The 25,730-nt window shown below is 32.8% G+C and overlaps 3 protein-coding genes across 10 annotated transcripts in view; 2 read left to right on the top strand and 1 right to left on the bottom strand.

Moving 5' to 3' along the window:
* The window catches only part of LOC124540428 (rho GTPase-activating protein 190), a 42,063-nt gene extending 35,063 nt beyond the window's left edge, over window positions 1–7,000 (top strand). The window contains exons 37-39 of the mRNA XM_047117979.1: window positions 336–474; window positions 1,905–2,112; window positions 2,791–7,000. Of these exons, the coding sequence (XP_046973935.1) occupies window positions 336–474; window positions 1,905–2,103 (338 nt within the window). The 3' untranslated portion in view covers window positions 2,104–2,112; window positions 2,791–7,000. The remainder of the gene's footprint in view (window positions 1–335; window positions 475–1,904; window positions 2,113–2,790) is intronic.
* A 1,442-nt stretch (window positions 7,001–8,442) lies between these two features.
* LOC124540407 overlaps window positions 8,443–25,730 on the bottom strand; it is a 67,305-nt gene continuing 50,017 nt past the window's right edge. For 2 of the 8 annotated variants that reach the window (XM_047117926.1, XM_047117930.1), the window contains 8 exons: window positions 16,959–17,059; window positions 16,537–16,625; window positions 15,988–16,118; window positions 14,933–14,971; window positions 14,623–14,658; window positions 12,851–12,967; window positions 9,483–10,655; window positions 8,443–8,894 (listed from right to left, as the gene is read on the bottom strand). In XM_047117926.1, the coding sequence (XP_046973882.1) occupies window positions 8,733–8,894; window positions 9,483–10,655; window positions 12,851–12,967; window positions 14,623–14,658; window positions 14,933–14,971; window positions 15,988–16,118; window positions 16,537–16,625; window positions 16,959–17,059 (1,848 nt within the window). In that variant the 3' untranslated portion in view covers window positions 8,443–8,732. Of the gene's footprint in view, window positions 8,895–9,482; window positions 10,656–12,850; window positions 12,968–14,622; window positions 14,659–14,932; window positions 14,972–15,987; window positions 16,119–16,536; window positions 16,626–16,958; window positions 17,060–22,295; window positions 22,413–25,730 lie in introns of those variants that run through there. The other 6 variants (XM_047117931.1, XM_047117932.1, XM_047117927.1 and 3 more) reach the window with 6 other exon arrangements.
* On the top strand, window positions 17,110–18,051 carry LOC124540410 (modifier of mdg4-like). Its single transcript, XM_047117935.1, has one exon. The coding sequence runs from the start codon at window positions 17,259–17,261 to the stop codon at window positions 18,033–18,035; it is 777 nt and encodes a 258-aa protein (XP_046973891.1). The 5' UTR covers window positions 17,110–17,258; the 3' UTR covers window positions 18,036–18,051.

Below are 25,730 nucleotides of genomic sequence, written 5' to 3'. Positions count from 1 at the left end.
AAAACTAAGGAAACCTGCATGTGACAAATTTCATAGAAACTCTGCCACATGTGTATTCCACTAACCCGCATTTGAACAGCGTGGTGGAATATGTTCGAAACCATCTCCTCAAAGGGAGAGGAGGCCTTTAGCCCAGCAGTGGGAAATGTACAGGCTGATACTTTATGTAAATGTTTTAATAATGTCTAATAGATAGGACTAGATCCAGTTTTAATTTAAACTATTGACAAACGTGAATGTGACGTGATATCATGTATGTGTATGTACAGATATTATTGTGGGCGTAGGGCTTTAGCCCAGCAGTGGGAATTTACAGGCTGTTGTTGTTTGTGTAGCGATGCGCGGCTGCATCGCGGGCGGCGTGGAGCTGAAGGACCGCAGCTGGCGGCTGCTGGCGCTGCGGGCGCTGCTGGCCGCCGCGCTCACGCCGCCCGCGCGCGCCACGCTCGACTACCTGCTGCACCACTTCGCGCGGTGAGATACTCGCCATAGTATAGCACGACACGACTTACATGTCGCATCGGCTAAATTCGTAAAACCGATCACATCCGAATTGAGTACCCCATCCCAAATTATCAAAATTTATTTCTCATGCGAATATGATCTTTATACAAACGTGATAACGTGTAATATCGTATGACTTAATATATTCGTCAATTTGACGCGTCGATTTACATGCACTTGCTCTCTCTGACGCGAGAATCTATAGCAACGAATAGCGTCGAATGACGCGATATGGAGCTATTTCTATTGGTTGTGTAAATCAGCAGTAATCGGTTTCATATTCATTCCATTGCATTTTCCGATGCTACATCTAATTGGTGTCGTACTATACGCTATCCCTAATTATCAATACGTATTCAAAGATCATATTCACATGACAAAAAATGTCAATGTGAATATGATCTTTATACAAACGAAATACGAAACTAATTTAAATCAACTTAAGTTTTTTGTTAAAACTTTTTTATTTATAATGAATTCAATTTTAAACTTTTTAATTGTATCGCTGTTAACTATTATTTTTTGTTGGTATTATGTAACACCAAAAAGTAGTCACTAAGAAATATTATTAGAACATTTTATTCCTTGTAAATATTAGTGTTCTGCTTGTTGGTGTTCAAATAAATAAATAAATAACGTAATATCATATTATAGTAGTAACTTGTATCATATGACTACAGACTGTCAAGTATAAGTTGGCGTTCCTGTGGCAGCACCTGCTACACCTTTGTTTTGCCACTTTCTTTGTTTATTTTACCAATATCTCCCAAGAAAATAATTCTCTACGTCTCATTTTTAATAGATTTTGGGTAAGTTTTCTTAATAATGGTAAAAAAAACAAATAAGATATTAAATGAACAAAAAAAATTAATACATGTTTTTGCCACACGCCAACTTACACTTGACGCGCTATAATAATACTATATTCGTCAATTTGACACGTCGATTTACATGCATTTGCTGTCTCGCGTTGAACTGACGCGAGAATCTATAGTGACGAATAGTGTCGAATGGGGCGATAGAAAGCTATTTCTATTGGTTCTATAAATCGGCAATAATCGATTTTATTGAATTTGTCGATGCTACATCTATGTTCTGTCGTACTATACTGTTATAATTTGTGTGAAGAATCTTGTAATAAAACAAGGTGATAGTAAGCGAGCAAAAACTGTACTGACTTAATTTTAAATAACCATAAATGCTTTTGTATAATAACAGATTAAAAATATAATTACTGAAACTGTTATTAGATAACATTCACTAATATAAATTAATATAACATTGTATCACACTAGATGGCGTTGCTTATTATTTTGATATAATTATATCTGATAATTTATTTATATATCGATTTAAATTACAATCGTAATTAGTAATAATGTTTATAATAAATACTCCAGGGTGGCGGATAACTCCAAGTTGAACTCGATGGACAGCAAGAATCTCGCGATTTGCTGGTGGCCCACGCTGCTTCCGGTCCAGTTCTCGGACATGGGCCGCTTCGAGATGACGCGGCCCTACCTCGAGGACATCGTGCAGACCATGATCGACCAACACCCCTTTCTGTTCCGCGGGCAGGAAGCCTTTGTTATGGTGTGAGGACCGTGTGTGAGTACTACACTAGCTCTACTTATGCTTATTGTAAAAAACTTACTTGGTGGTAGGGCTTTGTGCAAGCCCGTCTGGGTAGCTACCACCCACTCATAAGTTATTCTACCGCCAAATAACAGTACTCAGTATTGTTGTGTTCCGGTTTGAAGGGTGAGTGAGCCAGTGTAACTACAGGCACATATGACATAACATCTTAGTTCCCAAGGTTGCTGGCACATTGACGATGTAAGGAATAGTTAATATTTCTTACAGCGTCATTGTCTATGGGTGATGGTGACCACTTACCATCAGGTGGCTCATAGACTCGTCCGCCAATCTATAACATAAAAAAAATATATAAATGTGCAATTTTTTTTTATCTCAATGAAATACTGTTATAATTTTTAAATAATGTAATGGCCTTCTTTAAGATACTTATTTTTTCACTGTTGATGGGTATAGTCCTTCAGTCTATGAGTAGTGTTGCCAATAACAAAAAAATAATTATTATATACTTACGAAAGCAACTGGTGTGTTCTTTAATTTTTTTGGCCTCAGTGAAAGCTGTTAATTAAACTCATACAAATATGTGTATCAATTTTAATGATATGATTGATAAATATATTATCCGATCTTACTTGAAACATCTCTCTTTAAAATGTTTTTATAGTAATGATTTGTATTGTCTGTGAACAGGAACCCACAATGCATGTTGCATTCGTGATGGACGACGTCTGACCTCAGCTTTAAGGCCGTCGCATAGACTGTAACGTTTATATCACCGTGTACCGTTCCAGTGAAAGTTGTACGAATAGTGCGTAAGGCTACATACGCGGACACTACGCGTGACACGCGACTCTAGGCTTTATGGGTTCCGTATAAGTGTCTATATTTATATAATAACGTCGACATAAAACGCTAGAACAATCGTTTGTAAGTTCTAGATGTTTCGTCGTAACTACCGTCGCTATCGTTGTTGTAACTTAGGTATATTGATTCGGTGACGAAAATGACGGTTTATTTTTACAAGTGTCATATCATATTATGCTTAGAATAACACGGCTACGCTTTCGTATCGATATTTAGCGCTTTTGTTTTATGTCGGTTGGATAATGGAAGGTAAACTACGTACTCGACGGATCGAATTGGTATCAAGGATCAGTATTTTAAAGGTAGGTGTTTATTAAATGATATCGTATTTCTATTAGGCGTAAGGTTGAGATTCGTGCACAAAAAGTATTTAATGACAAAAAAAAATGTATAATCTAAGTATTATTGGTATGTATAACGTATTTGAATTATCAATTAATGGCAACACCACGTAATGGGCATATTCCGTTCAGTCGATGATTAAAGTAATTATTGTATTATTGTTAATATTATATATAGATATACGCGTATATGGGTTTATTGGCCGAATGTATGTGTTTTCGTTTTTTTTTGTATTTATCGCAAAGTTAAATTTTCCTCAATTTGATACTCGCAATGCAATTTTTAAATATATTTTAAAAATTAATGTCTTGCCGAAAACGCTTATATTATATGTGATGGAATATAAATTTCTAATATCAATTAATGTTGATACTTGCCAAAAACTTTTTTTTTTAATTTTTGTAAATGTATGAAATTTAACTTTTTTTAATTAATGATATAAAGGTGAATTAAATGGCAGCTGGGGAATAGATGTTTGTAAAGAGACTGATTTTCATTTTCTTTTAAATTTTTAAAAGAAATCAACGCCATATCGTTCTGATTTATGCTTAAACTTATGCAAAGTAACTGAAAAACTTAACATTACACACAAAATTCGTTGAAAGTTTTTGTTTGTAGTACTTGGCACTACTACCTCTTAATTAAATTGTATATTTTTTTTAATAATTTCACCTTATTTATATCGTCTAAGGTTTTATAATAATTGTAATAACAATCCAAAAGTATTTAATGGAATTTTTATTAAAATTGATACTCAAAGTGTAAAATGTATCAAAAGATTATATGGCATCAGACATACACATTCCGTTATGATATAATTTTTAATTACGATGATGATGGAGTATGTTTAAATACCAGCTTTTATTTAACAATCTATTTAAATTATATTTTACTAGCGACCCTCCTCAGTTTCGTACGGGTACTTGATATAGATCTTTATACTATGACCAAATTACATGAAATCTTTATAAATTGCAGCCATTGTTATTCCGATGTATAACTTATATTACTGTAAATTTTCATCAAAATTCGACCAGTAGTTTTTTCGTGAAAGAAAAACAAACATACATACACCCATACTTACAATCTTTCGCGTTTATAATATTAGTAGGATGTAAACGACTGACCAATCACGAGTTCGCTGGAAATGTAAGTCAAATTGACTTTAAAATTGTGACTTCTTTCGCGACATAGATGCTCACTAAGGATTTTTGGAGATCTAAAATTTTAAGGGGGATCTGGGAGGGGTAGCTTTGTATGAATACCCGTACGAAGTCGGAACAGTCAACAAGTAATTAACATGCTATAGTTTATTATCACTAGAAAAAAATTGTGGAGAAAAATCAGCTCAATTGCTTCAATGAAACTGTTTTTTAAAATTATTTTTCAAAATTGGAACTATACATTTTATTTGCCATTTAGTTTATAGTATATATATTATCATATACAAATATTATATACATACACATTTATCCTAAGTGGTTAAGTTAAATAAAAGCTTGTAAAAAAATAAGTCTATCAACTTTTTTTTTTAATCGGTTGTAATTATCAAGACGCGATCTTTGCCGAACTTACCTTTTTTTTTAATTTATAGTTGAGAGGAGGTGTAATCATTGTTGTAAATGTCTAACTTATATCACAGATCTCGATAAATTTGTTTATCGCTTACTTAAAACTTCCATATTTAGCGTCCAAGATGTTATATTCGTCGGCTTATTTATTGTAACTCGTATACTAAATGATTATATTTTTTTATTTAATTTTAGTTTTTTTTTTTTTTTTTAATTATTTGTACCTATACATCACATGTATTTAATTTTAAGGCGAAATTAGTGATCCGTTTATAAAGCGGGTGGCCTATTTTGTATATTTAAGTGTTTTATGAATAGACTGATATTAGAAATTATTTTCTTTATATGCAAAAAGATATTTTTATATTATATGCTTATGTTTTTTTTTATTGTAAAGGAATGGAATTTTAGTCACTTGTTCTTAATTCAAACTATACGTTATTGTAAAGCTTTCTAATATAAAGTTTTAAATGCTAACGGTCAATGATTGTGGTACGGTTAGAAAAACAAAAATTTTTTTTTTCTTTTTTATAAATAATATTAAATACGGTTACGCTTTAACCTTAAATGTAGATTCAATATAATTTTATCTGATTAATAAAACATAAATTTAGTCTGAAACTAACTTAATTATTAGGTCACTATGATTTTTTTAGTTGATTTTCTCATTATTACGCAAAGAGGCTATTAGTTAAAATAAAAAATGTTGAGTGTCTAAAATTTCATTTCTTTAAAAACGCATATCACAAAAAATTGTGACGATTATACATCTAAAAAATAATTTATTGCATTGTCTTAAATTATTATACTTAGTTGAAATTTAACAAAAAACCTATCCAGTGCAATTTTTTGAGTGATTGTTTTTTTTTTTATTATTTGCAATGTATGAAGTGTATCCTATAAAGCTTTTTAAAGATCGGTATCTAAAGAAATGCAATTTCTATATATTTGTTTGCGTTCAGCAATATATGAAATCGATGTAATTATTCATAAGTAATGTTTAATATATTAGATGTCTCCATTAAGCATAGGTAAGGTGTATTTACTGTAAGTTTTTATCGATATAATATTATCATTATATCATCCGTCTCTGTCGCGCACGCGGACGTTGATTCAAGCGTTTCACGTGCGCGAAAGAGATGCAAACAATCGTGTCCAATAGGGGAATGATGCGAGGGAATTTTTTATATTTTACTATGAATCGAAAAAGACATAGAACCTACTTTCGTTTGTAATAATAATTATTTTCTAGATATTATCGCTTTTACTACTCGTTACGACGCATTATCGATGTCTCCCCTTAATAATTATTTTTTATTCGATGTAATTCATATATAAATATTCGATGTAAATATTGTACATTGATTAATTTTTCGTAATTTATTTATTGAAATATTTTTTTTTAATTATTATTGTAAAAGTTTTGAAAGCCATATATTTGTTATCTAATACAATATATATCGAAGTGTTTTGATTTATATATTTTTCATTTTTTTTTATATGAAAACAAGAACGCATTGATTGAATTTAATTTATATTGTGCCATTTTATTTGAAAACGTATAGTTCGGTATTTCTAATTCGATGTGGATTCTTGATGCGTTGCATTTGCGTCCAAATATTTTTTAGTAGGTTCTCGAATGTTCTAAAGTAGAATCAATGTACGCTTCGATGACTGAAGATTCAATGGCTGCTTAATTATTACAAGTTAATAATAACTTAAAAAGAAATCCTAATAATGATAAAGTTGCGAAATCATGTTTGACAAAATATTTTACTGAAATAAATCTGTAATCATATTCCTATTAATGTATATTAAATAACGTAAAATAATAATCCAATGCAAAATTAGAAAATATCAAATTTCGATAATAATAAATTTGGCGCGTATTTTCTGATGTTACCATATAAATAATCAATTTAAAAACAAATTAATACTAATTATCTGTCTTTATCCCAGACTTTGAAAGTCTTTGAATTTGAATATTATATAATATTTGTGATCCATGAAACGGCCATTGAAATTTCTGTCAGGACAATTTTGCTATGTGCGTCTTAAATAACTGTAAACACAGTTCAAAAGAATGTGTCATATTTTATAATAAATAACCATCTATGTAATAATATTTTGTTTTATTCATAAACCTATAATTTTAAAAAAAATCTAGTCTTTTTTTTTAATTTGCCGATGCTTCTGAAAATATAAATGGAATGTAGAGTATATTATACGGAAATTCATCAGAAAATGTCTTCCAATAAGTAAGTTATGTAAAAATTGAAACGTTGATGAAATGGGATTGTTTTATTCATTCAGAGAATAATTTGGAAAAAGTGCCTTTTGAAGGTAAACTCAACAATTTCTAATTCCATTTTACTACAGTCTGTTGATGCGTGCGATCCTCCAAATTTCACATCTTAGTATACCATCTTAACGTATTGCCTTAAATACGCCACGAAGCAACAAATGTCTTCGAATTTGACAGGAACTATTTATTGTTTTTTTTTTTTTTATATGAATGAATGAATCATACTTTATTGCACACTACAAACAAAAAAAGAAAGAGGAGATTTTTTATTATAGTAAAAGTAAAAAAAAATCATCTCATTTGAAAAACAATATATGCATCTGTTACATTATCTACTTACAGACTTTGCCATGGTCTTCCACTTCATGTATTATGAATATTAATATAATTGCACAATATTCAGTAATTTGTAGTAATGTTTGAAAATGGAATTTGACCGACGTTACACATTTTTTTTATGAAATAGTTTTGCAGACGAGCATATGGGCCACCTGATGATAAGTGGTCACTATCACCCATAGACAATGACGCTGTAAAAAATATTAACTATTCCTTACATCGTCAATGCGCCACCAACCTTGGGAACTATTAAGATGCTATGTCCCTTGTGCCTGTACTTACACTGGCTCACTCACCCTTCAAACCGGAACACAACAATACTGCGTTCTGTTGTTTAGCGGTTTTTACACTTCTGTTAAGTCTATTAATTTTCTCAAATTAGTTTATAAAAAAAATTACTAGAAGAGTATTATACTTAATTATATTTGAGGTGGTAATAATTAACTATTTAATGGTATTTGAATAATTTAATCATTTATAATTTATAGCGCACTAGTGTTCAGTCACAACATTATTTACACAACTACACATAATATACATCTGTTTGAGATGTATCTATACTAAATAACAAACACGGCATTTGGATACAGTATGTACTTACATTGTATGTGCTGTTGTCAGCGAGTGAAACGAAATTAACGCAAAATGATATGTCAAGGTCAGTAGTGTACCAGCGGGTTGCTTGAACTTCCAGTAAAAAGCGACAAGTTAAACTTTTGGGTAGTGTTGGATTACGGAATATAATGCCAGCACTGTTTTGTAGTCATGACAATGTTGGGAGGAAATCATCAATTTGTAATATATTAAATTTGGAATTAATACCCATGAAATGTAAGTTGTCTGATATTTCTTTTTTTATTGATGTTTTTTTTTTTTTGCTGTCTTTCTTCCTTACAAGCTTACAACCAACGACTGTTTAATCTTTCAAATTCTTTTTTTTTAATATAGACAAGTGAGAACTTTTTTCAAAATCTATATAATCGCTTCGAATGTATGCTTATGTGAAATACTATTAAAAATTTGGTGGATATACAAAACCGTTTATAACTAGAATTCTATAGCATTCTATTTACTTTTAAAAGTTCTTTGTATGTATAAAATGTGTGTTGTACAAGCACAGCTAAAGTTTCGTTCGACAAACTTCACTTTTTCACAGAACACCATATTGTTTGTAATTCACGTGGTATCAATCTTGGGTTCCAAGTTCACGGTTAAACACAACCAGCTCCCCAGCAACCGCACCAAGGTATGGAGCCGTCTTGGGGCGCCACTGATAGTTTCCTCGATTTGTGTGTGCACGCAGATCCCAATGAGTTCACAGAGGAGCACATGCTGTTAGTGCGTTCGTGCTCTGAATGTGATGTTGTCATCTCCTGTAAAAAGATAACTGTAAATTTTATGATCATAGAATACAATACAAAGTATACAACCAATAAAATTATGAATCAGACTATGGAAAAAATACCTGAGAATAATGCTTTCATTAATAACTCTTAAACTACGACGAATGATATATGTACCTATATTTACATTATAAAATAAACTATAAACTTGCTATGGATCTAACTGTATGGTTCACTGATATTTGTCTATGCTTAATTAATTCACGACTATATATGCTATGATGTAGGGCAATCACACGCAAACTTTTGCCCGTACACTTATTTGATGGAGATGGAGAATATGATGGTGTTTTGTGGTGTCAGGGTGCGGAGCAGAATAATACAAAATGTTGGTGAGTATACTGTAATACACATATACTTACATACATATAATAACAATAATACATAAAATAAAATGTATACATATGAGTGTTTTATGGAACTAGAGCATGGATAATCTATAACTTGACAACTACTTACATGTAACTAATATAATGTATGACAAAGCGTGTGAATGCCCCAATCTTCAGATATGGAGACAATGGCTGCTATGCTGGCAATAAAAAATCCTGAAAGTACCTGATAGCTATCCCGCTTATAACGCGGGCTATAGTTCGAAGACGACATGGCGCTACGGGGCATCGGTCGATGCCTTGTGCAGTGCTTGTGCTTGGGATCCTGTTCCTCTATCAGCCTTTCATTATCACTCTCCACTTGAACTGGTACACCATTCTTCACTCCGTTTTTGACTTCTGCTTTCTTCTCTCGTCTTTTTCTTTCTCGTTTTTTGAATGTTAGTGAAAATCGCTTTCGTTTCTTTGCCTTCGGCGACTCTTGCCTTTGTGGTATTGTGGACTTTTCTCGTTCTGATCGGCTAGTATCGTCATCTGGAGGTGGAACTTGCGACTCTGAATCAGTTTTCAGAGTAATCTCCGTCCGTGTGGATGATTCTATCTCACTTGTTTTATATGCCACCTCCTTTTCAAGATTTGCCAGTTCCATTCTTCTTAATTTCTTTGGCAGCTTATTAACTGTTGCATATATTGGTTCTTCGTTTTCTCCGACTGGTGCAGAACGCGATCTAAAAAAGAAATCGAATTTCTTTGGCTTTACTGGCATCTTCTTTTCGACGAAAACAACTGTGCTTGCCACTTCGGTTGTGGTTGATTTGATTTCATCTCCTGATTTTTGGCTAGGACTACTTGGAATGGGTGTGGTTCTAGGATAATCATAGGTTAATTCAATGTTCTTTTCCGTAACGTAACATTTTGGTGTTTGCTCTTGACAAACTTCAGTCTTTGCGTTCGAATCGCGATTCTGACAACAGCACTTATTCTGAACAATGTTTCGCGTGTTGCACATGAATATGGAGTTTTGTTGAATGTATGTAGTTTGTATTGTAGTAGCAGATTGGACATCTCCCAATAAATCTTCCACATTGCCGCCTGTATGGAAACGAGGAGGTTGGTAAGGAGCTATTACAAATCCCGGAGGAGGTGGTCCAGTCACGTGAAAAGGCGTTGATGTCACAGACTGGAAAAATCTCGGCATATTCGGAGCGTCGTGTACAAGTACGTCGACAGTTCGATCAGAGCTATTGTCTGTCGTATTTGGTTGCGTTGGCGCATTGAGTTGGGTTTGTTTTGTTTCTTTCGTTAAAACTGTTTCTTTTTTATTCGATTTTTTAGTCTCTTCATCTCGTTTAGCATCTTTTTGGCACTCGTCGCAAGTGCATGGCGTTGCGGCACCACTCTGAAACAATAAATTATTTTACAGGTTATGCGGTTACACCCACGGCGCTGTGAAGCTATCGTAGCGTGCGTGTGTATAATGTGATCATAATAAAACATTTAAGAAAATGTATTGAGTTTTATTGATTACAAATCATGCATTAGAAAATATAAGCACGCGTGATGTATTTACAATTTGCAATAAATTATTTGTGCGTGAAGTTCAGTGCATTGTGATTGTATTTGTTTTAAAATTGTTATTTTAATGTTAAAAACATGTGAATATGACCCCTTTTTTGAGTTAGTATCGCCGTCTAAACAGTTTAATTTGTATTTCTTCTCACATCAACAAACAAGGTTTATTTTAACTTTTACGGCAACTTACGTGTTCAAACATTCTCAAAAAATTCTTTTTATCTTTGCTTTAATTGACACAGACGTGGTTTTGTCCAACTGTTCGTTGATCGTTTCAAAATTAGGTGTAGCGTCACCTCGACGGATTTGTCGCGTTAATATTATGATTTGGGAACGTGACGTGCGTCACTCTTCCGCAGCCATTGATTGAATTACAAACAGATTGAGCTCCATGGATATAGTATGGACTTATTAATTGTTAATAGTAATTGGCATCTGCTTAAACATTTTGAATTTAGAATCGAAGATAAACTTCGAAGTGCCGAGGACAGTTCTAGCGATGTCAGCGAAAAGGGGTATTAAAAATTGTAACTATTCGTAAAATTAACAAAAAGAGATACAATTAAGAAACGATTTAAGAAAACACCACAATTATACATTTAGAAGAAGTTGTTCATAATCAGTTTATATATTTATTATTAACATATTAGAAGTAAAGACTATCATTTAAATTATACATAATAGAGTACCAGAAACAGAGTATTATAATAATAAAAAAAAACAAATGAAAGCAGAAATCATTTCAACAAACCATATCCAACAGTCATTGATACACACAAGCGTAATAATGATCATAAACAAATCACCATCATGTCTCCTGAACTGGGGATATAACACGAATCACTCACTGTGCGGTCCAAGCGACCGGCGAGACTGAACTGAGTTTATTTATAATTTCTTTACATTAGGTGGTACAATATTTTCATACGTCGGTGTCCGCCCTTGACTCAGATTCCAGACAAATCGTATTCGGATGGACCCTCTCAACGTGCTATTGACGTTTTATTGATTTCAGTTTTCCGCGGTTTGGTGTGCCTAATGGATCTATTTTCGTGCATAATGGCTTCTAAAGCTTCGTAGGTCTGTGTTTCTGACAATCTTCTGCCCTATGAAACGCGATTCTGATGTTGGTCGGTCCAATATAAATTGTTGTAAATCATTGTCTGAATTAAAATCTCATTAATTAAGGTAAGTTTTAAAGATATTTAAAATATCTTCCCATAAACATTATATGTACTTTTAATTATTATTATACTTTTTTTATATTTATTTATGTTTTACGTATCTATAAGATTTTTACAATATAAGGGAATTAATCTCCGTTATTTATACATAAAATGGGAAACTACGAAATGAATTTAAATCTTTTCATTCACGATTCAAATCAAAAATTTTAATGTATAATCGCATAAACAAAGTATCATATCAGTATCAATATAGTAGTACATATATTAGACGTTGGTTATATTTATTCCATTTCATTGCGCAAAGAATTAATAGACCAATAAAATCTGTAGAGTTGCCTTCTAAGTCAACTTAATTAAAACCGCAAAATACCGCACAGATAAAACTAAGTCATAAATACCAACGATTTGAAACAGGGCCTTTAATCATCTTTCGTGGATCACTCAATATTTATTACTTCGGAAGCATCTAAGTAATCATGATCCACTTCGTAAAACTGCCCTAAGACATTTCCTGGCGCCATATTAAGTAACACACTTCGATATCACCATTAAATATAAAAAAAAAAAATTAAGTAGTGGGGCGTTCAAGTATCACGTAACGCAATTTGGGGGAAGGGGGTGACTCTTAAAGTGTTACGATGCGTTACAGGGGTGAAATGATCTTTCTTACAAAACGTTACGTAACTTTTTTTTTAATAAAAAATTAGGAAATCAAGTCAGAAATTTGCAACCCTTTTCATTAACGTTCAAAAATCTTCAAAAATTGCGTTACGTTATAATTGAACTCAAATCATATTTATTTTATCTTTTTATTGTTTATGTTTTATTTCTTTACCTTGTTTTCTTGCTCCCCCTCCTCTGGTACGACGCTGAGATCATGAAAGGCAACAGCTCGAACAGAGCCGTCTGCGCTTGCGCACTCCGGACACGCGCTGCACACTGACGCGCTGTCCTGCCAAACAAAACTGTGCTTTATTGACGTTCAGTTAAGTTAGTTTATTATTTGCATATGTGTTAGCTGTTTAGATATAATAACATGAGTTTTTTTGTACACTCATAAGCGATAGACAAACTTTAAACGATATTTATTTTCTTTTTCAAATTATACGAGTTACTTATTATTTTCACAGACATTACAGGTATTTCACTATAATTTATTTATTTAAATAATTAAACTCTTAAATACTATATCAGCAAATTTCTTATTTATATAATTTATATAATATATAAATAAGTTCACAGATAAAAAATGCTCGTTAAAAGAGTTTACATACTTCTTGAAGCTACAATTAATCTGCGAAATTTACAATGATAAATGGATTTACTGTTCATGGTAAATTTTTGCTCAAAATGCTCAACAATGTAATGAAATTAAAATAATACCGGTGGCGATTCTAACTATTCATAAAGCACATAAATTATGAAGATAAAAGAACTAATTAGTGAGTGTGGGAGTGTTACAAGCGTCGCGGGTAATCAATTCGACAAAGATAGAAATTCAGATAAAGAGTTATTAATATTTAAGAGAATATTAATATTTATTCATTCTGAGTCATTCAGGCTAAGCAATGGAAATGAAGATGTATTAAACATCTGTATATTATATTGTATCAAGTTAAGCTCGACTAGGAATAAAAGAAATCGCAAAATTGGGAGTATTCTTTTTTTTACATCTGTAGACCAGTGATTCCCAAAGTGGTCCAAGTGGACCAACAGGCTTAAGCCGGAGTCATGATGGGGGTCTACGTAGGCGTGAATAAAAAATGGGGGTCCATAACATGTTAATGGGGGTGCACGAAAATTTATCTGCTTTGATATTAAATAACAAAATTGTAAACATAATTATATTACTTAATAATTTTTTTCTTGTAGGTTCTATTCTTTTAATAAGTAAAGCGTTAGAAAATTTACTATAATTTTTTTTTATTTTACCTATCGGAATATAGAGACAGCACTCAGAAGCGACATAATTTTTATTTTTTTTTCGACTTTAAGAATGTGGTAGAAATGAAGCAGAAGGGGGTCCACCGAAACCAATAAAATTTTGAAAGTGGTCCACGAGAAAAATAAGTTTGGGAACTACTGGTGTAGACGGAAGAGCAAATGGGCTATTTGATGGTAAGTGGTTACCAACATCCGTCGACAATAGCACTGTAAGAAATATTAACTAACCCTTACATCGCCAATGAGCAATCAATTTTGGGAACTAATATGTTATGTCTCTTGTGCATGCAGTCTGTGCTGGCTCATTTGCTGTTTCGATCCGATGCATAACACTAACTATTGTTGCTTTGTAGTGGAATACATGATGAATGGGCGGTACTACTAGGCACAATTGATACACTGGCTCAGTTACCCTTCAAACCGGAACACAACAATACTGAGCTGCTCTTTGACCGTAAAATATCTGATGGTCATGATATATGAATATGGATGAGAATATACACACCCAGGCTTACATGAAGCCCTACGACCAAAAAAATTAAAAACAAGCAGGTTTCTATTTCCTAATGTAATGTGATATGTGCACAAAAACGTCACAAAGTGAGACCGTCTAATCTAGAATTATCTAGTTCTATAAATATAACAAGTTATAGTGTCACTTACACTATGCTCAGCTGGCTCGATATTATCAGGTGGATACTATGATGCAAAATAAAATATATAAATTTAGTTACACTAAAATTATATTTGCATTTTTAAATAAATTATCATCAAATGAAAGGGATTTACAATTATTGGATTTTCCAAAACTTCAAATTAATGGAGAAGTTTATTTAAGTCTTATTTTTAAATTAAAATGGGTTCTATCATGAGAAAATTATGGTGCAAATGGCGATACCAAGTCGGTAGTTTTTTGCCATGTCTTTGTTTGATAATATATACATTTGAATTAACTAGAAGACCTTGTACTTACATCAGGGTATTCTGATTCATAAGGGTCGGCTTGTGACTGCTACAGCGTGCGTAAAATAATAAAATTATTAAAGCGCTAAGAAATTAAATTGTTTAAGTCTATTTTCTATACTCCCTTAAATTTCTAAGATAAATTGGGAGACAGGTAATTTCGGTGCTATAAACATGCTCTACATTGAAAATAATTTCCTAGATTTCTAAAAGTCGGATTTCATTTATATCTACCGTTAATGCAATAAGGATCTCTGTACTTTATGGCATATAACCTGATGCTCATTTGTTTGCTTAGTATTATGATAGGGCATACAAACAGGGGTCGTGAGGCTGAGCTTCATCTGTGTTCTGAGAAACGTTCTTTCATGTGGCTTATTTACGGCCTAACGGGGACTAGAAACTAAAACTATTGATATTTAATGGAATTTTAATTAATTTTTTTAACTAAATGATTTATATCTCTCTTCTGTTCGTACAATTATCGGTATCTTCGCTGTAATTTTGCTATTTTTTGTAATTACATATTCTTAAAATGTAATTTGAAGCCTGAATATAATTTTTATTTCTAGATAATTATATCAGTATACAGTCTTATCTATCTTATCGTTATTACTTTACATTTGAAATGCATAATATTTGTATCATAATTAGATTTTTTAATTAAATTTCCAAATAAAGTTTTTTTTATGTGGTACTATTTTGTGAGACATAGTGTAGAGAATAGTTTACACAGATGCAGATCTCAAGGTCCCGGCTAAGGGATAAAATAGAGAAATTGGGGGTTTTATCAAGAAAGCTGCCACTTTCACCCTGCTGTGCCTCAGAAAACATCTTCGGATTAAACTCTTTATACTCCCGTTTTCATTTGGACATATCGGACCACTTTTTTAGTCTTTACTGATTATTAGTCAGGAGACAAACAGCCATCCTAATATATTTTAAAAGTAAAAGATCCAATGTTTACGGTACTCAAAATTATAAAATTATAAGGTTACCTAAAATCCCCCTTCCATTTACATAAAGCCAGAAGCCTGTTTGGATGATAAATGCTAAGCAACCTACGTCCGAATGCTCAGGTGATGAGCGACGTTCCCGCAGCATTCTATCAAGTCTGTCATATTCGTAGCGAAGCGCTGATATCTCCCGTTTCAGCTGTTCGTTCTCTCGCTTCAGCTTCTTTATATCAGATTGACCTGGAAGAGGATTCGAAATTTAAATCTTACACTGATAAAAATCCGTTTACATAACAAAGAGGAAAGGCTGATGGAGTTGATGTCCAAGTAAAATGGGCTGTTTTGGAAATTTCTCGGGTTAGTGATCTTTGCACCTTAGAAAATACATAAAGCCGTCTTGTCTATCCTATTATTAAGTCTCTCTGATTGAGTTCGATTGCTATCTTTAGGGATTTTAAAGGACTTTATTTCAATCTCCAATTTATGACCGAAATACATCGAATTAAAAAACCTATTACTTATTTCTCCTTATATGTCAGTGGATATTAATTCAAATGCAAATTGACCAAGTCATACTACAATACTGAAGATATTTATCTGAATCAAGTTCCTTTAAAGTATAAAATATTTGTAAAATTTAAAAATGATGTTATAAAACCTCTTTCAACTTCGGCGTTTATGTTGATGGTGCGCAGGCGCAGCTCCTCGTTCTCGTATAGCATACCCCGTGACGACTTCCGATCCAACCTATTTTAGGTTTAATCATTAGATTAATCTTGTTATAAAAAGGTATAAGGTGTCACAACTCTTTTTATTTAAAAAAGAGCCAAAATGGAAAAATCGGTAAAATAGGTGACTTTGAAAGTAGAGAGGCGTCGCTTCTTGCATATTTATATGTAAACCGCTGACTTTTAAGAAAAGCCAATATTATGAGTGTGTTAAATGAACATGTTAATTATATACGAAATTATTTCCTAAACTGATTTAATACAAATAATATATAACTTAAGCATTTTACATTCCTACAATGCAAATATAATTGTAATTATTTATATGAAATAATAAAATATTTTGACTTACTTCCGGTTCGGTTTGACGTTGACATCTTTCCTGCGCGTGCGCAACATGCTCGCTCCCGTCACGCTCGACATGTTGCCGCCCCGCCATACGTCGATTAACACCTGGAAATACATTAAAACTCAATTTCCTAAATCATATACGTATAATCATAACGTGAACAGCGCTCAAACGGGGAGGACGTGGGATGAAAGAGTGTTTAGTGCTTCATTAGAAACATTATATTTTTTTTCAAATGTTTCTAATATCGAAATTATAAGTACAAAGTAATAGGATAGGGTTTTTCTTCGGTCGGCCGCCATCATGGCGTCGGACGAACAGTTTTCGCTATGTTGGAACAATTTCCATGCGAATATGTCAGCAGGCTTTCATGGCCTGCTGTCGCGTGGAGACTTAGTAGATGTAACACTGGCTGCTGAAGGCAGAATATTACAGGCACACAAATTAGTTTTATCAGTATGTTCTCCCTATTTTCAAGAAATGTTCAAAATGAACCCCACTCATCATCCCATAGTATTTTTAAAAGATGTTAGTCATTCAGCGCTTAGGGACTTATTACAGTTTATGTATCAAGGTGAAGTTAATGTTAAGCAAGAAGAATTAGCGTCGTTTATTAGTACCGCGGAACAACTTCAAGTTAAAGGTTTAACCGGTAATCAAAATGAAGAAAGTTCCACGCCATCCAAACCAAAGCCGACATCGAGGCCAGGCCCGAGGTCGTCACAACAAAGGCAATCTGTTATGACTAAGTTAGAGACTGATTTAGATTCTAAGCCCTCCTCAACTCCAGTAGCAATTAAGAGACCAAATAGGCCATCAATAGCATCAAATAATTCGTCATCATCTCAAAGTGGACCCGCGAAACGAAAATGTGTAGACCCATTAGAAGCCGGACCGTCAGGATCAGCGAAAGAGGAATTTGTAACGATACCCGACGAAGATGAAAATAACGCCGTGGCCCCGAAAATGGAACCTGAATTTGTTAATGAAAGTATGTGGGATGAAGATGACGATGGCACGAATAACGATGAAACTAATTTCGGCGAAGACGACTCGAATATGGAAATGACCGGTAATTAAATTTATCAGTCTCTTAAGATACAAAAATAAATTGATAGTTTTGTATCCAAAGAATATAAACATTGCTGAAAAAAACTGCAATAATTCTTCTTTTTAAATTTATATTGTTTTTCGAAAAGACGTATCCTTGTATCGTTATTAAACTCAAAGTTATATTTCAAATTAATTTTAGATCCCTTTAAATAATCGACGCCAAGATCAATTAAATGTTTTGTATAATGGTTCTACCCAGTAGGGCTTTGTGCAAGCCCACCTGAGTAGGTTTGGTACTGGTCAGATATTACACCGCCAAATAGCAATAATTTTTTTGTTCCGCTTTTCAACACAGAACGTAACATATTAGCTCCTAAAGTTTGTGCTGTATTGACGATGTATGGAATTAAAATAAAAATATAATTTTTCAAAGTAGACTCATATCAGCAATTCTGAATCGAATTATTTTTGAATTAAATTTTAAGCTACCATCGGCTCAGAAAGGATTCTACTGAGAAGAACCGAGAAGAAACTCTGTAGATACTATTTTCAATGGTTAATAATATAGCGCTATAGTGGATAAAGTCCATTTACTATTAGAGGGCTCATACGCCCGTTTGCTTTCGTTTATCATGAAAAATATATATTATGAACAAGATAACACATAAGCCGGTCAAGTTTCCACTAATAACAGGGCCGGATTCAAGTGAGGGCAACCGGGCAATTGCCCTGGGGCTTCCATAAGATAGATGACCCCACAATAGAGGTTCCGACGAGTTAATAATTTTAATGTTACATTTGTTTAGATATACTTATAATTACAACAACAGCCTGTAAATTCCCACAGCTGGGCTAAAAGCCTCGTCTCCCTTTAGGTTTGGAACATATTCCACCACGCTGTTCCAATGCTGGTTGGTGGAATACACATGTGGCAGAACTTCTATGAAATTTGTCACATGCAGGTTTCCTTACAATGTTTTCCTTCACCGTCGAGCACGAGATGAATTATAAAGACAAATTAAGCACATGAATCAGCGGTGTTTGCCTGGGTTTGAACCCGCAATCATCGGTTAAGATGCACGCGTTCTAACCACTGGGCCATCTCGAATCTTATAATTATTTTAATGTAAAAGTCATAAGTATTGATGAGGATGGATGTAGAGGTAGAGGACGACCAAAGAAAGAATGGATGGATTGTGTGGAAGAAGATATGGTTAGAAAGAATGTTACTTGTGAGATTACGTCCGACAGAGAAGTATGGAAGGAAGACATGCTGCGCCGATCCCAAATAAAATTGGGATATGAGCAGGAGCATGGATTTGTATTAATATCTGAATGTAGTCATATAATATAACTAATTACTGTTTTAATAGTTTACACAAATTATTGAAAAAACTTACTGATAGAAACGAAATTTTTCAAATTATTTTGTCAAATAATAATTAGACGCCTCCATACCTATGTTCCTCAGGGCCTCCATTGCTTTGTGGGGCTACCAGACCTCCAAATCCGGTCACAAATAACAAATTAAAACTATACCAAAAAAGTTCTGAACCGCCCTGAATTAATATTTAAATAATATATCTAATGACAATTATATATTTAAATCGTCATGTCTATAGCGCCATTTTTACTGCCATACATATACTTAACGGAAATCCGGGGCATGTGAGGAATACTTATATAACTAATATGTAATCCGTAGACATGTGAGCGTTCTGACACAGTGAGCTAAGACCTACTTTGATGGTGGAAAAAAATGTGACTTAAAACGTGATATTAAAAATTGAACCCTATAATTAAACTATTTGAGTTTATTTTTGCTTATTAGTTTTCCACTATGTAAAAAAAATAAGTATTTGAATACTTTTAATAGTATTTATTTAGTTATTAATGTCTAGAAGTCTTTAGACTTCTCACAAATGGGACTGGGAGTCTCCTATCATGTTGAGTAGCTTGGAGGTTAATCCACCACGCTGTTTGTATGGATTGGTGGGTTCATTTGACATTTTTTTTTATGGAATAGGTTGGCGGACGACCATATGGGCCACCTGATGTTAGGTGGTCACCATCATCCATTGACAATGACGCTATAAGAAATATTAACTATTCCTTACATCGTCAATGCGCCAACAACCTTGGGAACTAAGACGCTATGTCCCTTGTGCCTGTAGTTACACTGGCTCACTCACCCTTCAAACCGGAACACAATACACAATACTGCGTACTGTTGTTTAGCGGTGGAATATCTGATGAGTGGGTGGTTCCTACCCAGGCAGGCTTGCACAAGGCCCTACCACCAAATAAAACACCTAAGCACATAAGCAGGTTTTCTCGGAATGGTTTTTCATTGTTTGTTTGAAAGTGACTTCATCATAAGCCCGGCCAATCGGAAGTGTTTTGTGTCACGTGACAAACGTTTGAAAAAATGCATTTTTATTTATTGATTTATGAATAAATTAAGTAATATTTTCAAGTTTCGTTAGTAAATAATCATTTTAAATTCATAATATACACAGTTATTCACAATTTGTTTTTCGCATTGTCAAATAGCCTATTGCGAATTTAGTGAGCCGGGTTGGAATAAACCACGAAGGCTTGTTTATCAATCAAAATTCAGGAGTTGTAACTAAGTGGTCATATCGTTTAATTAATTATTACATAGTATAAAACAAAGTCGCTTACCACTATCTGACCCTGTGTATGTTTAGATCTTTAAAATTACCCAACGGATTTTGATGTGGTTTTTTTTTAATAGATAGAGTGATTCGAGAGAAAGCTTTTTGTATAATACATGGACAATATTCTAAAGAAACTGTTATCTGGGTTTATCTTTACTATTATTGTAGTTCTGTAATATGACGATTCAAAAGTACTCATAAAAGCCTTCTTGAATAAAGTATATTTTGGTTTTTGATTACATTTCTATATTATTAGCGAAATAAAGAGAAATCTTAATAAGCATGTTTTAAATATATTTTAGAAGCTTTATCACTGAGGAATATTATAGCTTTCTGAAAGAGATTTCATTTAATTGGTTCACTAGTTCAAGATATATCCCAGCCCAAAAAAATCCAAGAAGTTTTACTATTTTATAAAATTAGTATAAGTAAAGTAAAGTAACAGCCTGTAAATTTCCCACTGCTGGGATAAGGCCTCCTCTTCCATTAAGGAGAGGGTTTGGAATATATTCCACTACGCTGTTCCAGTGCGGGGTGGTGGAATGCACATGTTGCAGAATTTCGAGGAAATTAGACACATGCAGGTTGCACGATGTTTTGTTTTCCACACAAATTTATATATTTGATAAAAAATAAGCTTTTCATTCTATTATTAAAATTGGTATCATTGAGTTTTTGTATTAATATTGTTTGTTTCTTGTACAAAAGTTTATCTGAAAGAGATTATACTTAGCGACAAGAATGCCTTATTTTGTATCCTTAATCGTTCTATGAATATAAAAAAATATATTTTTACTATATACGTGTGATAGAACGCTACCAGAGCTTCATTTAATTTAACCTTTTATAAGAATTAAGAAGATACAGATATTTTAATTAATTTGATGTTTCATAGAAATATTTTTTTTACACATTTCATGGTTAAAATTTCTTATTTCCAAATTTATTCTTATTAAAACTTGGTGTTCAATTTTAGTAATTATACAAATTAAATTAATGAATTACGAATGACATATAACCTTTTTTTTAACCGGCACTTGTATCCGTACCATACAGTTTGTCAATCCGAGGAACTCCACTAACGCTATGTGTGGAGTATGACTTATGTTATGCACAAATATGCCATATCCATAAAGAGTTATTTTTTTTCTTTGAACAATAAAGTATTTCCAAATAAGATCACGTTTTAGAACTTCGATTTTAGAACGTCCGTAACGATAATGTGACAGCTGACAAGACACGTGACGCTATTCATTATCAATTTAAATATATTTCATTTTAATTATTTATATACATCACATAATTTATAGATTAGAAAATTTAAAAGTAAATATTTAAAATGACTTTCAAAATTCATAAAACATAAATTTGAAATTATTAAATACATTTAAAACCGAATTTAGATCACTATAATACACTACAATAATATCACTTAAAAAAATACATTTGAATTATAAGACGAGAAGCATTAAATTCCATATTTAAATTTAGAACGAATTCCATTTTTCGAATTTCGAACGCACAAAATAAATCAGCCGCTCATAAAAACCGCAACACTTCACAGATAACATATTTTACGTGTAATTAATTAAAATGAGAGTCTTACTTGTGGTATAAAACTAATGCTGGCTTCTAATATCGTGTAATTAGATTACGCGAGACACCGACCAGCAAATCTGTAAAACTGACTCTAGCTGAGCACTCTTGACCTGCTCTAGACTTTACTCATGCGCAGTGCCCGACTAACTTAATTATGTAAAAAGGTATATCCCTATATACGAGTGTCCATAGCTGAAGTCTTAAGAAGCCGCTATAACATGGGTTTTTGTCACGTAGACTGCTGTCGTATCTTTCAGGCGCACATTAATGATTTTAACGAATTTACGAGTACATATGTATCGTATTTTTTTAATGTTTCCATATTTTTCTTCATTATTAGAACTCTTTTATAATTTGCCTAATAAAAATATATTTATTGTGATTTTGCGTATAATATACACACATCGTGTCATATTAAAGAGAAATAATAACAAAAAACAATTTTTTGCTGAAATTGATCATACTTCTTTCCAATTATATAATATAATTATTGATAAAAAGCGACGTATAAATTTATTATTTTCTGTGACTGTATGTGTAGTAATTTGCAATTATTTGTTAATTTACGTATAATTTTATTTCTTGTTTTGAATTTCATATTGTTTCTAAAGTTTGTAGATAGTAAACACATTATTTTATAACGTACATTACAGACAGTATTATTACCCATTTAACAAGCACATTTTATCGCAGAGAACGCTAATCTTTTAGTGATATGATGTTTTTTGTTTAAATGTAGAGAAGTTTCATTAAAAAAAATACAATGGCTGCCATGTAGCATGGAGTTGGGTTAGACCCATGTAAATAAGGGTGTATTTGTAAATTAATTTGTTGTTTCTAGAATATCTATGTATCTAGAATATCGCTTGTCCGTAACTGTACATAAATGACGAATGGCTAAAAATATATTTCAAGTATTATATATGTACATATATTTCCCAGATTTTTGCAGTACAATAATACTATATAAACCTACTTTTTTTAATATAAATTCAGGACCATTGTTTCGTTTTAGAAGCTGCCATAATAAATTTATTTTTTGTATTACAAGAGGCTTTTAGGAATACCTCATTTGTCAGATAAGAGAAACATTTTCGAAAACATTTCGTTTATTGAATTTGTTTCTACAATATTATTTATTGAGATTTTACAAAAAAAAACTAAATATTCTTTACTCAAGTAGGCTTTTAAAAGCACATTTGAATCGTCATTTAACAACTAAGTATATATAGTCAAGCTACCACCGGCTCTGAAAGTAGATTCTACCGAAAAGAACCGGTAAGAAACTCAGTAGTTACCCTGTGTCAACATTTAAAAATTTAGTCATGTTGGTTAAATATAAATACAATTATAATATATATGTAATAAGTATATCCTGCCTGGAAGTCAAGAGATACCTACTAATTACACGCTTTTTAACCACACTGTTCCAATGCGGGTTGGTGGAATCCACATGTGGGAGAACATATATGAAATTAGACACATGCAAGTTTCACGATGTATTCCCTCAACACCCAGCACGAGATGAATTATAAACAATTAAGCACACGAATATTCAGTGGCGCTTGCTTGGGTTTGAACCTACAATCATCGGTTAAGATGCACGCGTTCTAACCACTGGGCCATCTCGGCTCTCAAAATAATACTTGTTACGATACGTTTCACGAGATCTGTTCAGCGTCACTCCATCACGTTTAGAACACGTTTCCCACACGCAGAGAAGCCACTAAAGATAACATTTATCGCATTATTTCTTATTTCTCTAATATGTAACGCATTTGTAGGATAATACCCTGATTATCTTAAAGAGCGATATCTTTTTAAAACTTTTAAGATGATTCTTAATAACAGCTAGCGACCCGACTATGCGCGGGTGCAATGATGATACTAAATGTACTACAGAATGTCTTACAACGTTTACAGCTTTTTGTGTTATTAGACAATATATACAATGACAATGACAATATAGATTATCCTTGCCCATGACAATATAGATTATCATTAGTTTTCTATGTTGTCTTGGGTCTGGGTGTTTGTGGTACCTTCGTTACTTCTGATTTTCCATAACACAAGTGCTTTAGCTACTTACATTGAGATCAGAGTAATGTATGTGATGTTGTCTCATATTTATTATATATGAGTAATATCTTCATTATTCACAAGCACATAAAGGTGCCGTAGAGCCTGAATTCTTTGCTGTCATCAGATTGTCATCTTATCGAATAAAAATTGCCAAATTGGAGATGTGTTTTTAAACTCGACCAAATAAATTTGGGCAGTTAGATTGTCTTTTAAGAGCGGCGTTATGGCTAAAATTGGTATGAGTCAAGAGATACATAATAATTATTATGAACTTACTACTACTTACTACTTAATTAATGACCTAAAATACGAATGATGGTTTGAATAAGTTTTTTAAATGAGGGTTTATTTATTTTTATTTTTTTTCTTTGGTATAGGTTGGCGGACGAGCATATGGGCCACCTGGTAAGTGGTCACCATCACCCATAGACAATGAAGCTGTAAGAAATATTAACTATTCCTTACATCGCCAGTGCCACCAACCTTGGAAACTAAGATGTTATGTCCCTTGTACCTGTAGTTACACTGGCTCACTCACCCGTCAAACCGGAACACAACAATATTGAGTACTGTTATTTGGCGGTAGAATAACTGATGAGTGGCTGGTAACTACCCAGGCGGCCCAAACACGAAGTTTTTATTTTTTTAAGTTTATTTATAGTGTTTTTTTGTGTCAACCAGTGCAACTTAACTCGTTGATTGTGGATTCAAACTCAGGCAAGCTGAAGTTTTATGTACGTAATTTGTGTTTATATATCTCTGCTTGGTGGTGAAGGATAATATCATAAGATTGTGCATGTGTTTGCAATGTATTTCTGTTACATGTAATTCCATAAACTCGTGTTGGAACTGCGTGTGGGGGAGCATTAGCCCTGCAGTCGAAAGGTTTGTGATTTTTTTTTTTTTGCATATGTGAACAGTTACAAGAGTCATTGTATGTGTTATCTTTTGTATTTCTGTGACGACTCTTTCCCTCAGACGTATTATATCGTAGAAATTTCACATTGTGTTCTCGTTATTCATATCATGATATGGAAGGCAGGTAGGAAGCCAAGTAAAAGGTATTATTATGATGCCCCGAAAGCGTTGAACTTGTAAGGCTTTTATAAACCAATTTTTGTTTCCAAATAGGAAGTATATTACATAATTATTCTTGCGTTGACATAATTGTGATGCTATTATTATATTATTTATTGAGTGCAACTTCAATTATTAATAAGGATTTCTTCGTTATATTCATACTATGGTAAAACTTAAATTATTTTCCAAAAGTTTCAAGTTCTAATAGTAAAAGAGAATACAATAATGAAAACATGAACAAACCATACTTATATTAAGATTTAAGAATGCCAGAATCGCT

This window comes from Vanessa cardui, chromosome 25 (genome assembly GCF_905220365.1).
Source record: "Vanessa cardui chromosome 25, ilVanCard2.1, whole genome shotgun sequence".
NCBI classification, from domain to species: domain Eukaryota; kingdom Metazoa; phylum Arthropoda; class Insecta; order Lepidoptera; family Nymphalidae; genus Vanessa; species Vanessa cardui.
This window is presented reverse-complemented; position numbering and strand designations above follow the sequence as displayed.